We start from the raw sequence: 14,325 nt of genomic DNA, 5'->3' as shown, positions 1-14,325 counted from the left end.
AGTCCTTCTAGCTCACTAGTTAATATACAGTGAAGGATGCTGTGCCCAATGTATTTATCACTGCCTGTGTATATGTCCTGGCAGCATTCTCTAGTCATCAGTCCTCCATCCCGCGGGAGACTCTTATTACTATCTTTGGAAGACTGGATTTCCCTGTAATAAATAGCTCCAGTCCCAGTGTTAATGCCTGCCTGGACATTCTGCCCCCAGGTGTATCTTTGTGGATGTGTCTGTTAAATGAATTGATAACTAGGCCCCGGCCTTATGAGTATTCAAAAGCTAGTGTGTGAGTGGGGCGTCCGTGTACCCATCTGCCTGCTAACGACTCCAGCGCTGAGCCATGATATATGGCGACCCAGCCCGGCAGGCTAAATTGATTCATCTCCAGTTGCTGTTTCTTAATCTGGAGCTAAATTGGTTTCATTTTTCTTCTTTGCTGGTGAGGGTGGCAGCAGCACTGAGCACTTAGGCCAGGCCTCGAGCGCCTTCATTTTTCATAACTCTCGCTTTCTGTTCTTTTAAAATCCCGCTGTTATTGATTATTCCATGTTTAGCCTTTCCGATTAACGTTTACCAAAACAAATGTGTTTAGTAAGCCCAGCTTCATCGCCCCTTGTCACAGCGCGTTCCCCCTTTCCTGAGCGATCGTTTCATTCTGAAAATTAACTCGCGCTCATTATGCATCTTCGGCCTCTAACACGACCTGGGCCGCTGGTAACTAATGAGCCTGATTACGCTCCGCATTCGGTCAGCAGTGACCCAGTCACGGAGCCACATCTGCTGCTGGAGACCAGGGATCCCTCTAATTTTACCATTTCTGCTCCAAAAATTACCACGTTTATATTAATATTTTAGGTTCCCCCGGCTCGTATCATGTTTCATTTGCATTTGATATATTTAAAATGATACAGCCTGGTTTTGGTGTCCCCCCTTCTCCATGTTCTCTGTTATTACACACTCATCTGTAATTCCAGCTCAACTTGTTTTGTTTTTTAGTTTTTAATTACTTTCCTTTTTAAACGTGCCCAAAGTCGCCTTCCTTTTCCAAGCGTTCCTCCTCCCCTGAGATCTTGGGGCAGCATCTTAATTTAGAATGTCACTGCTCAATTTTTGCTTTTTGCCACGGAACCAGATTGCAGGCCAAGGGAAGTGTGCGAGGTGACTGGCCTGCCAGGTCACCTCCCATTTGTTTTCTTCAGTTTTGTGTTGTCATAAATTCATTCTATCCGGTTGCGGTTGATCACTTTATCTCAGTCAGGCCATGGAGCGCTCTGGCCAACATGATGTACGACACCCCAACGTCTCAGCCATCCTCTCCATGAATCACTCCAGCTGTTTGGTGTCAGCATGAAAGCAAACAGGACAGCGGCTCTGCGAGAGGGCCGAGTGCTATGGGAAGAGACATGACGTATGAATGTTTATTTAATAATTCTCTAATATTTCCAGCCCTGGTGCAGAAGGAGCTCCAGAAGTAGGGAGGGGAGGTTGCAGGGGAAGGTGGGTGGAACAGGAGACTCTAATCTGCTGGGGTGAGTCATCAATCAGAACGACAAGATCATTACTCAGACGGAAGGGGGAAAAAAAAGAGGGATGCTCAGGCAAGAAGAAGCCTTTACGGATTACGGCGACTGTGCAGTGTTTGTGTGCGGTGTAAAAATACTGATTATAATTGTATTTGTCTCTCCAGTGACAGGAGAGGTCTGTGTTCAGTACCCGTCAGCTCTGCAGACACATTCGTCTGAGCATACTGCGTGACTTTCAGGTGCACCTTAGCCTGTGAATGTAGATTCTCTGCGCTTAGTGAAACAACAGAGTTCACTTTTTTAATTTAGAAATTTTAATTAGAGGAGGAAAACTTGGAAAAAGTTTATACCGCAATAAAATTTAGGTCTATCGTTATCAAATTATGTTGTTCAGCATATATAGTAATATTTTGTGGGGGTTTTAAGCCCCACACCAAAATCAAGGCACAATAATGGCGGTTGTACGCAACTAGTCTGTCTTGCTTCCGTGTGCCACAGCCTATGGCAAAATCACTGTTAACGGTAATATACCCTGCATCACGCCGTTTTCCCGTGTGTTACATAAAGACCCATCAACTCCAAAGCCTCTGATAAGACGAATTCTGTTGAGAAATCATTTCAGTTCCCAGATTATTATTATTTTTGTTCCTTCTAACTTAATTTTCTGACACCAAAATCAAGGCACAATAATGGCGGTTGTACGCAACTAGTCTGTCTTGCTTCCGTGTGCCACAGCCTATGGCAAAATCACTGTTAACGGTAATATACCCTGCATCACGCCGTTTTCCCGTGTGTTACATAAAGACCCATCAACTCCAAAGCCTCTGATCAGACGAATTCTGTTGAGAAATCATTTCTGTTCCCAGATTATTATTATTTTTGTTCCTTCTAACTTAATTTTCTGACCTTTTCAAACCTTGATTGAAATAGACTTGATCTGGACCCGTCACCTGAACAGGAAGCAGAAGCTGCAGTTATGCTGCTCAACCAACAGGCATTGCGATTGGACCTTGGGACAGTTGGCGTCTGTCTTGTTTCTAATTCCTAGTCATTTAATAGGCTGAATATTGATTCTGATTGGGTGTCTGTGTGTTTGGCTGACACAGGAAGACCCAGACTATTTGCTTCTGTTTGGATACCACATGGTGTCAGCATGAAAGCAAACAAGGTAGCCTCTGTCCTGTGTGCAGCCCCGTCTGTTACAGCCATATCCTTGGTTAAATGGGGACATTGATTGTATAACTACAAAGGCTGCTTCCAGTGATGCATCTCAGCAGTCTGGGTATTCAATTTCTTTTCTGCACATCTCCCCTAACTGTCCAGGCAGCTGTGCAGGTTTTCAGGTGTCACAGTCTGGATAGTTCTGGATGCAGAGGAGGATGAGTTCAGGGGCTTCTTGTGCACTGTAAATTGTTTTCTCAATTCATGACACTGCAGGGACAACCATGGTAATTTGGCATCCGGGTTGCCCAGGGCTTGAAGCCAAACTCCGCTCCTGCTTGTTGTCACAGGTTAGGAAACAAATCCCTGACAGTGATTCTGTTGCATTGTGTGATATCTGTGAACGCTCTAGCCATATTGGGGTTGTCCCAGGCTGGACCACTTACTGGAAGCTATCATACATCAGCGCGTTCTAATCCAATTATTGTCCTCTTATGTAATTCGCCGTTACAGCTCTTTTTGGAGGCGATCAGCCAACCAGAAAAGTATCGACAACAAAAGAGTGATTTCTGTATTCTGTGTAAATTCAGACTTTGGTGATCAAACACAGAGTATAATTTTCCATATCCTCCATGTACATAGACAGTCACCATGTTACGCCCCGAAGCGGAGTCTCTAGATCATCCCAAGTACAGCCACTATGGAGAATATTATACTATTACAGAAATGGTTCTGCGTTCTGTGCTGAATAGTGAATTGTTTAGTTCCTTAGATTGAGTGAGGGAATTTGCACTTGAGCTGTGCATGACTCCTGACGAGTTTTGGGAAGCATAGACACCTGAAGTGTCATATATTTCGTTTACAGACTTGCGGTTTCCTAGGTAACGGATAAAAATTCTCTATAAAGATTACTGATTTTGCAAACGGGATATAATTTTGAGGTCATGTCAAGTTGTAAACAAGCATGATGCATTGCTGTTTTACCAAGCCAGGAGTGAAGGGTGTATTCTGATTTCCAATTAAATATCTTTTGGTTGACGGAGAGTTTCTTGGCCTTTAGGATGGGGCCCCTGGTGACACACTGAAGGGAATGTGGAATGCTCACCTCTGTCACATCCGTGTAGAAGAACTTATTCCTGGATCTGTGCCGTATCTCCATACAGCGTCTTACGCTTCACCTTTGCTCCTCTGAAGAGCGGTCGTGGGTGGGGTTGCTGGAAGCCATTTGGATTTTCCAGATGATCGCGCTTCCAAAGTGAGAAACCACTTTGTATCGCCCTCCTGTTTGGCTACCTAAAATTCCAGCCGTACCTGCCAAGCAGTCATCATCCCTCACAGCACTGGATTACGTTTGTGTAACACTAATAATTATTTGCACTACATGGGAGCTTTTTTCTGTAGCGTTGAAAGTTGAGGCTTCTGCCAAATTTAACACCAAAATCCCTATTCAGACGGAGTCTCTGGGGTAACCGGCTGGGAGAGAAGGCCGGCTGGTGAACTCCAATCGTTGTTGTTTTTTCTAGGTTTATTTCCTCCTTTATTCTGTATAAATGTTCAGTCGTTCTGCCCAGTACGTCGTATTTCTGCTCATGTTTGCACCGCTGGGCAGACGGTGATGTTCCTGATTAATGTCAACCTTGAATTCCAATGGAACAGAGTTCTCATCCTTTCCAAGAGGATGCCTGTGATACATAATGGTTCAGTGTGGTTTCCCTTTAAAGACCAATACACCCAAAATTAAAACCCCTGGTTATAACACCATGTGATGGATCTCTCTTCATACGCATGAAAGTAATAGATGGGAAGCCAAATGGTCTTTCACACGTTGACCCCTCTCCTGACCGTGAGTTAGGAGCGACAGCAGACCGAGCTACTGATGAATTTATAAGTGTGCGAATATCGAGTTACGTTGTGACCTACGTGTGAATTTACTGCCCGCATTTAATGTGTGGAGAGCGTAACCTGAGGATCTGTGTTTTCTTGTGTAATCTCTGATGTATTTTTGTTTAGGAAGCACAATCTTAGAGTCAATTAAGATTCTACTCCTGCAAATTCAGAAATAATTTAATTAACAGAACAGTCCTCGGGGACAGCGCTGAGATTGCTCAATTTAATTTTGAGCTACAAAGATGTATCTACGAGTAAGCGTGTGATTAAATGAGAGCACAACGTGGGGGTGGGCCCAAGATAACCTGTGTTCTATAAGGGTCTGACGGGTAATGAGACTGCACACCGGCCAACCACAGGAAAACGCCGTAATGAATATTAATCGCCTACGTGCAAAATGTGTAGAGCTAACAATGGTCTGGTATCCGGATGGGTGTGGTATGTTAGATAGAATAGACTTGGGTCGACCACTATTGGTCAACAGTAAGTCGGTCGACAGGGACTCCAGGTCGCCAGGTCAAAAGGTCGACATTAGTTTGTAAAAAAAAAATAAAAAAAAATTGGGTGTCGTTTTCTTCGTAGAGTTACCGGGAACCCCAATTAGTGCACCGTGTCCCCTCGCATGGCTCGCCATGGTTCGGGCAAGGTGCCTCGCTCCGCTACCGCTGCGCTCGACACAGATTACCGTTCCCAATTGCAGTCCACGTGGATCGTAAAGTAGGAAAAAGTTCAAAAATTATTTATTTTTTATTTTTTAAAAACTCATGTCGACCTTTTGTCATGTCGACCTAGTACATTTGGATCTAGAGTCCCTGTCAACATAGAAACCATGTCGACCTACTTGCTGTTGACCAGTAGTGGTCGACCTGTCCTAGACCGTGTCAACCTAAGTCTTGACGACCTAGAGACCGGATCCCATCCGGATGACGGTGCTCATTGCTAGAGAGGGTAAGATCCAGTAACAGGAAATCATTGCGGCGGCATTCTGGGGGCACAGAGGCGCGGATGTAATGTGCGAGGCTCAGATCATTCCCCGCTCCTGCTGGAGAAAGCGGGGTTAATAGGCCTCCTGCCACGTGATGCCTTTATTACTGAACCGTTCCCAGCGGGGGCAGCTCCCCCAACTTGTCCCTATATGTTTTAATAAGGAGAATGGCAGGCGTAGGATCTTAGCCTAGTTTGCAGGCAGCAGGGGGTATACGGGAACGGCGATGTAAAGCATTCTTCTCGTCTAGGGGTCGCCATTGCACTTTTGATTAGCTGCAGATGAAGGCCCCTGATCTGAGGATTCCTCCCTCCCCGGCTCCCTTCTCTTGTTAATAAATGGATATTTAACAATGTCTGGAAGCGTATGAAGTGATAATAACTAAATCAATACCTCTGCCATTGATTTGTCCAGGTTCCCTGCAGCGTGACGCAGCGAGCGGTGCGTTCATTTTCCAGCTAACTAGCGCCCTGATCTACAGTCCAGCTATTGATTGTCTTTTGTACCTGACTGGCTCTAAACTTTATCCCCTGCCTCCAGATAAATCATTCCGCGCCATCTCCACGCATCAGCCGGTTCCACGCTTTCTTTTCTACTTTTGTTTTCAAAAAAAGAAAGTAAATAAGGGGGGGGGGGGGCGACACTTTCATGTGAAGATGCTACAGACGGAACACATGTATGAAAAGCTCATGTGATACAGACCACCGCAAAATACGCAGGAAATGCGACTTGTGTTATCAGTGAATCTCTCATAAATGACCCCATCTATTATATCAATTTACTAGAGAGGGTCACCTGGTGGCTTCTGTTATGGCGTTATGGGGCAGATGTATTAAGCCTGGAGAGGAGATAAAGCAGTGATAAGTGGGAGGTGATAACGCACCAGCCAATCAGCTCCTGTCATTTTTCAAATTCGTAATGATTGGCTGGTGCGTTATCACCTTCCACTACACGTCTTTATCCCTTCTCCAGGTTACTACATCTGCCCCTGTGAGTCATAGCCAGTAGGTGGGAATGCTGAGACTTGTAGTTCCACTGGAAGACTTACAGGTATGATGAGATATTTTGCTTGGCTGTCTGATTCTGAGAGTTACCTTTTATACTGCGTGTGAAGACATAACCTCATCCAGTATTTGGTATAATGCTGCTTATTGGTCCTGGCTCCTATGTTATTTTTAACGTATCGGGAGGCACGCAAGCGTTCCGTATATACTTTCCTCCACAGCACTGCATGGGCCGTACAGTGCGTCTCTTTGCTGTGAACAGGCATTACCTGTAAATTTTATATTTATATTTTAGCCTGAAAAGATGCATTTTTAAAAAAAACTTTTTATTTGATTAATAGTAGTGAGCACTGAGCCCAAAATCCCTTTCCTCTCATTTCAGGATCACAGAAGACTCCGCAGTAACGACGTTTGAAGCATTAAAAGCGCGCATCCGGGAGTTGGAAAGACAGTTATCCCGAGGGGACCGCTACAAATGCCTGATCTGCATGGTGAGTGGCTCTGTCCATCGCCGCGTCCAGTGGGAACATGGCGCTTCTCCCAGGGAGCGTCCCCTAAGTGTGCCATCATTTCTGCAGTGGGGAGGCTCGTTTTGCGGATGGTTTGATTTGCAGTTGCACCTTCTTTCAACCTGATTACTTTTCAGTGACCAGAATGTGGCCTAATTAAAGGTAGACACAGTTGTCCTTAAACCTGTGGCTTGTATGGTCGTTACTTACCCAGTGTAAACAGTATGGGGGTAACTTGTGCTAGTGAATCCCACGTGCCGCGTTCTCACAATCAGTGGTCGGTTTCTGTGATGGTAATGGATACAAGGGGAGAAAATTGTGCCAGCGAATGGTGCATCTTCCAACAAGAGAATGTTCTGAGTAATGAGATCCGGCGGTGTAAGGGTTAATGGCAGGTTGTGGTGAATATTGTACAATTAATCTCCCCATCTTTTCTCGCCAGGATTCCTACACAATGCCCCTGACGTCCATTCAGTGCTGGCACGTGCACTGCGAGGAATGCTGGCTGCGGACTCTGGTAAGGCTCTGGGCCATTACACAGCTGGCCGGGGTGGGAGGAGGCGGCATCTACCGGGCTCTAATTACAGAACAGAAAATCTGCTGCCTCTTTTATAAGCGCAGTCCTTCCTCCGGGCAGATTACTCCACATCCCCTCCCTTCTACCTCACATCATTACTGGGGCTCTTTCATGTGCTGCGTGCATCGGGGCTAAGATCACATGCTTCTAATTGCTGGGGTCACGTCAGTCTCCTAAAACAGTCCTGAGGAGGTTTATGGGTGGGCTCTCTGACCACACTCTGATAGACATTACAGCGAGACCATCCTGTATTAGGACTGTTGATGCTGACAGACCTTTTACAGTATAATGAACATGCTGCATGTAGCACAGTGCCTGTGTGCTCACTGCTGCCCCCTGTGGTATAAATAATGTAGCCAGCACACTGCTTGTAGCACAGTGCCTGTGTGCTCGCTGCTGCCCCCTGTGGTATGAATAATATAACCAGCACACAGCTTGTAGCACAGTGCCTGTGTGCTCTCTGCTGCCCCCTGTGGTATGAATAATCTAACTAGCACACTGCATGTAGCACAGTGCCTGTGTGCTCGCTGCTGCCCCCTGTGGTATGAATAATGTAACTAGCACACTGCTTGTAGCACAGTGCCTGTGTGCTCGCTGCTGCCCCCTGTGGTATGAATAATATAACCAGCACACAGCTTGTAGCACAGTGCCTGTGTGCTCGCTGCTGCCCCCTGTGGTATAAATAATATAACCAGCAAACTGCTTGTAGCACAGTGCCTGTGTGCTCGCTGCTGCCCCCTGTGGTATAAATAATATAACCAGCACAGTGCCTGTGTGCTCGCTGATGCCCCCTGTGGTATGAATAATATAACCAGCACACTGCTTGTAGCACAGTGCCTGTGTACTGTCTGCTGGGGGGGCGGGGACTGTAAGGGAGCGGGATTCCGGCGTCTGTTTTGTGACCGCCTCCCATACACTCTAGGGTGCCAATAAAGTCTGCTTATATAAAGTATCAGTGCTGTTCAGGAACACACATACACAGAGACTTCTGTTTCCATGTATTACTAGGACAAAGTTTGCTTGGCAGAGTAAATGATATCAGCCGTAGACAATGGAATAGCGTCCTCAGTGGTCTCATGGAGGAAAGACATGGGAAGGTGCTGTTCTTTTTTGATTTCGGGAGGAGAAGAGGACCAGGATGGATCTGGCAAAGCATTTGTTGTCCAGTTGCCAGGATGTAATATGTTGGATGTGGCCAGGATGTTAGATTGGATGTGGCCATCCTGTGGCTCTCCAGCAGTCCTCACATGTCCTGCCAGAGATCCACTGTGTGCCACCTTCAGCTTCGGGTAGTGATGGTAGCTCTGGACGCTGGCAGGGATTTAGTGGCGACTGTAGCCAGAATGCGCTATTTGTAGCAGTGCTGTATCTTGGCCGTATTGTGGTCTGAGTGTTCCTCGCCGGAGGATCAGAAACATACACACATTACGGAACTTGGCACTTGTGCTGGGAAACAATTAATAAGCATCCTCTCATGTTCCACGAGCCTCTCTCCCCCCACCGCCCAGACCTCAATTTATTAAACCAGTCCTCCCTGCCTGAAATAGCTCACTACTAATGTAACCATTAAAACGTAGCCTGAAGACTGCAATAAAAGCCTTGGAACGCCTCGCTGCTTTTGTGTCTTGATCAAAGTCGATGTGTGTAATCTCGTTAAGTCTGCCCTTTACCCCTTCCAACAACGCCCCCCTCGCCCTCAGCCCACTTTTCCTTTACCTCAAAAGTTACCCCCCTTTTCTTATACCCCGTCTTTGCACCTACCCCTTCACTAATTTAACGGCTACAGCTGGATTTTCATGTGTCAGATCTGTGTTGTGCTAATAAAGTTATCTCCTTTTTCATCCAGGAAAGTGAATAAAGTGTATATAATAAAAGGGGCGATATAAAACCAGTAATTAATGCACTTAATGCCGTACAGAGGAACTGTCCTGTGTACTCTCATTCACTGTGACTAAAAAACGTCTTTTTTACACTTTGCAATAAACAATTTGGATTTTAATAGTCTTGAAGGGGAGGCACGGGATAGCACGCAGAAGGAAAGCATTTTTATATGAAAGTGGATGAAAGAGGCCAATATCTCACCCCGCAAACACAATGAGCCTAGTAGGGCAGGTGTGACTGGTTATGGCTCTTGAGGCTAGGGTCCTTATTGGCGGCAGGTGATGGGCTGGGGCAGAGCCCAGGTTTAAAAATAATCAGCTATTAGGGTCCTCATAGTTGGTGGTCCCACACTGTGGGGCTTACATAATGGGATTCTGATTTCACAGAACCAGACGGATTTCAGCAAAATTGCTGCTAAATTTAAAGCGGCAATCTGTTACAAGGCTCAATCAGCCTTATAACTGTGTTAAGATTGCCGCTTTAAATTTAACAGCAGTCTCGCCTAAGTCCTGTCTGCTTTCGTGAAATCTGAACCCATTACATAACCTCTTAGTTGCTAGTTAAACTGTATTTCTTTGTATTAAGTCCATAAAATACTTTTATTATATGGGGGTATTTGTTTATATGTTATAGGATGAGTTTTATATAGTATCTCCCTCTTACGTTTGGTGGTAAAGTGCCTCTTGTATGCTTCGCAGGGCGCCAAGAAGCTGTGTCCGCAGTGTAACACCATCACATCACCAGGTGACCTGAGACGCGTCTACTTGTGAAGAGGGACTGATGTTGCTCCAATCTCACCCCCAGGACTCGTACCCCTTTTGTGTCCTCACTACTCCGCTTTCTGGAGCCTGAGGTTTTTTTGTCCGGGTCTGTCATGTGATCGTGGTAGTTTTGGAAGCTCAAAGACACTTTTATAAGTAGTGGAGCAAATGACATTGAAAGAGAAATAAACACTTTTCCGAACTTACCGAACTATTGTGACTTCCAGAACCTTGACCCGCTTTGTTCCTTCCACTTAGCACTAACGGGGAGAAGCCGCAAAAGATCCGATTCCCCGCAGCACTCTCCAGGTTTTCTCTTCTCTCTGTACCTGCTGCTGATTTTTGATGTCTCCGAAGGACCGGATAGGGCCGAGAACTCGCAGCCCCTGTTCAATTTGTTTACATCAACCTTCCCACTGCACTCTCTCTCCACATCTTCACTCTGGACTGCAAAACTGGATAACCCCACAAGCCTGCCAGCGGCGGTGGGCTTCCGGCAGAGACCTGTACAGACAACACCACGATGACCATTTTCTTTTTTTGTGTTTTATAAAGTTCCTCTGATTTTGTTTTGATCCCTCCGCGCTGTTTATGTGGTTTTTATTTTGTTTTAACTGTAAAAAAAGCAGGGAAAAGAAGAAAACTGAAAGATATGCGAAGCACATGTAATATAAATTATATGTTTACAATGTTGTGTATAAATTGAATAGACTCAAAATGTTACTAAATACTCTTCCTTTTATGGGACGGGGCCTTTAAAGGGTTTATTTTATTATTTTTATTATTTGTTGCTTTTCCAGAATGGGTTGAAAAATGTAAATGTAATTTATTTTGGGGATTTTTTTTTTCTTTGGGAAATGTATTATTCCAGCATATCTGTAAATCCGTCACTCCCACCGTACACACGCGTCAGGTACTCAGCACTGAATTAACCCTTCCCGCACTGCAAAGCAGATGCCCCCTGCTAATGAACAGCTGTGTTACGGTGAGACTACAGGTGATAACAGTGTGGCTTAGAATTGCTGGAGGCTTAGGAGGCAGACGTGTCCGGTTTGGTGTTATGGGCCGATCGCGCCAGTTATCGGGTTTATATTTTCCTGCTGCCTCGACCGACTCTCCCCAATTTGCTCGTATTGCTAGCGGCTCTCTGGCGTTGAGGAGACGTCATGTGACAGTGGTTTCTTGTTTTCTCACACAGATCTTTTACCTCTCCTATATACTGTGCGCCTCCCGTTCTCCCTTCTAGTAGTAAGTTATATTGCCTCAATGGGACAAACTGGCGGTAACGGGTGTCACCCACTTCACAACGGTCTCCTCCAACTGCACAAGTAACGCAGATGTGTCCCGGTGCAGCACAGATGCTACAATATCACAGTGATGACATAAAGTGAAATACTCTAGGATCTGCTCAGTCTTCTGTTACATTTTCTCCAAAATAATATTTTCCTCCTTTTTATTGTCTTGTCCTCACCGGAGATGCTGCAATGATTATTCTGAAAGAAGCCGCATCTCATCCCTTGGCCCAAGCTCACAGCTGAGCTCCAGCCTGGAGGCAGTGAAGTGTGACTGCTAATTGACCCTTTTACTGCAGGGATGAGCTCTGTAAATCATAGCTTGTGCCTGCCTCTGGCTCCCCCCTCCTTACTGCTTGTCAGGGAAGGGTTAAGAATATGAGATTGATTTCTATTCGATATGTATTGGAGTTGGCAGGAAGGGAATTAGTAGGTTAGTACGTTAGTGACCCGGATCTCTGGCAGCTGTCACCCTATGCAATGGTCTGTAGTGACCTCCAGCTGGTCGGACCCCTCTGCATCCTGCTGGGGCATGTTGGGTCCTAATCTCTGGCAGCAATTTGAATATTCACAAATACCAACCACTTGTAATTAATGAAAAGGCTTATTAAGGTGTAAGTGCAGCACAGACTGTGTTATAGAGATATCTCCAGTACCAGCCTATAACCGGCAGATTACAGGTGTCCACAGTCCTAAATGAGAAAATATTTTTAAATGAACACAAACCCATAAAATAAATATACACACATATGTATATATATATATATATATACACACACACACACACACACACACACACACACACCCCCTCACAACATCCAGAGCATAAGTTACACCGGGGCAGATGTATTATGCCTGGAGAAGTGATAAGTGCAAAGTGGTAACGCACCAGACAGTCAGCGCCTGTCGATTTATATATTGGCTGGTGTGTTATCACCTAGCACTTATCACTGCTTTATCACTTATCCAGGCTTAATACATCTGCACCACTGAGACCAGAAACTAAATAGGCTAATAAATAAATGATGACAAAAAGTTATTTTACTCTAAAATTTAAATCGGATAAAAAAAAGTTATTATTCAATTATTTTTTTCATCTGCAAAGAAGTATAAATATTCCCCCTCCGTCACGATCTGTAATATAAAGGAACAGAAACAAGTTCTGCAGGACAACCACTGCAAGGTATAAAGGGGATGCCAGTCGATGGGGTAACCCCCGAAAGCTGTCACCCCAAAATGTGACATTTCTTCCTAAAAAACCTGCTGCTTTTCAGCATGAAATATTGTCTCTGACCTGTATCATGCATAAATCTTACTGTCCTTTATATATAAAAATCAGATATATCCTCTGCAGGCAACAATTATATGAGATAACCTTATTTCTGAGCATTCAGCCCATTAATGCACTGGGACAACCCTTGAGGCACGAGGCACTGTCTGACAGTGAGGTTACTGGTTCTCAAAGAAGGGATAGGCTGTAGTCTCATGAATATTGGTTCATCCCTTCATATGGCTGCCCTAATAACTATGATAGTAATAGTAGCTTTGTAATACCCCTTTCACACATGCAGCTAAATCCTGGGCTTTTGTACATGAATGCGCATCAACCAGGTATATCTGCATGTGTGAAGAACCAACCTGGGATTAAGTCCCGGGTCCCCAACCCTCTTCCCAGCCAGGGTGCCGGAGCTGAGACCCGGGAATTTACCGGCTCCTAGACCTGGAAAATTCCCGGGTCACATGTCTGAAAGCAGCATAATAGTACATTGCCCTGCCTTCTGTGCAGTTACAAGGTGGGTGTAATTCCACAGATTATTCTGAATTATTATATACTGTGCACTATAATACCTCTGACAGCCTGTATGTACTTAATGGCATATAACATTCCAATGATCAGTGTTTCGATGGTTACTACTTATTGCGTCATTAATTTGGCAGCCATTTTTCTTTAGTCACTTTTTTAATCAATTTTTCATGTAACAGAACAGAGAGATGCAAATGTTGTCTTCCAGGCCCTGGTTAGAGGATATAGAACATATATAAACCCATAAATCTATAGATATAAAATGCATACTTTTACCGACTTTCTGGGGTGTTCACAATCATGGGAGATACACATGGTCCCCTGTCGTAGAAAACAGGAGCTCAGCCAGAAAGGGGAATGAAATTCCTCTGACGGTGGCGTTTCTACCCATAAAATTAGTGCTGTGGAGGATGGTGCGCGAGTATCTATTCTGCCCGGTAATGGCAGATTCATCCATTTGTAAATTATAAAACCATCAGAGGCATACACTTAATTCTGAAGCATTACTTTAAGCCTAGAAAAGTATTACAACGTAGTTATCGCAGTTAAATATTGCTATCCCTCCCTATATTTTCTTTTAAACACCTCCAAAAATGATACACAGAACTGATATATAGGCTAAGACCAAACCGATCTTAATCCTTAGCAAAAAAACAAAACAAAGTCATAAGCGATAAAGTGGAAGCTTAAAGCAGGAGATTTAAATCGCCAATATTAGTCAAAGCAAAATATGCCATGGATGGACTTGCTGTTTTAAATATTTTCCTTAAACACTCCAACAATGTGCTGCTTGTAAATTATCCCTGAGAACAAGATTTTCTGCTACTTTCTAGAGCACAGGTTCTCAAACTCAGTCCTCAGGACCCCACACAGTGCATGTTTTGCAGGTAACCCAGCAAGTGCACAGGTGTATTAATTACGCACTGACACATTTTAAAAGG

General features: G+C 44.7%; 1 protein-coding gene across 3 annotated transcripts in view; it reads left to right on the top strand.

Moving 5' to 3' along the window:
* RNF220 (ring finger protein 220) overlaps positions 1–11,006 on the top strand; it is a 355,867-nt gene extending 344,861 nt beyond the window's left edge. For all 3 annotated transcript variants that reach the window (XM_063939465.1, XM_063939464.1, XM_063939463.1), the window contains 3 exons: positions 6,943–7,051; positions 7,512–7,586; positions 10,226–11,006. In XM_063939465.1, coding sequence (XP_063795535.1) covers positions 6,943–7,051; positions 7,512–7,586; positions 10,226–10,297 — 256 coding nt within the window. In that variant the 3' untranslated portion in view covers positions 10,298–11,006. The remainder of the gene's footprint in view (positions 1–6,942; positions 7,052–7,511; positions 7,587–10,225) is intronic.
* The last annotated feature ends 3,319 nt before the right edge of the window (positions 11,007–14,325 follow it).

The sequence above is a fragment of the Pseudophryne corroboree genome, chromosome 9, assembly GCF_028390025.1.
Source record: "Pseudophryne corroboree isolate aPseCor3 chromosome 9, aPseCor3.hap2, whole genome shotgun sequence".
Lineage (NCBI taxonomy): Eukaryota > Metazoa > Chordata > Amphibia > Anura > Myobatrachidae > Pseudophryne > Pseudophryne corroboree.
Note: the sequence above shows the minus strand (reverse complement) of the source record. Positions and strands in the feature narration are given on the sequence as shown.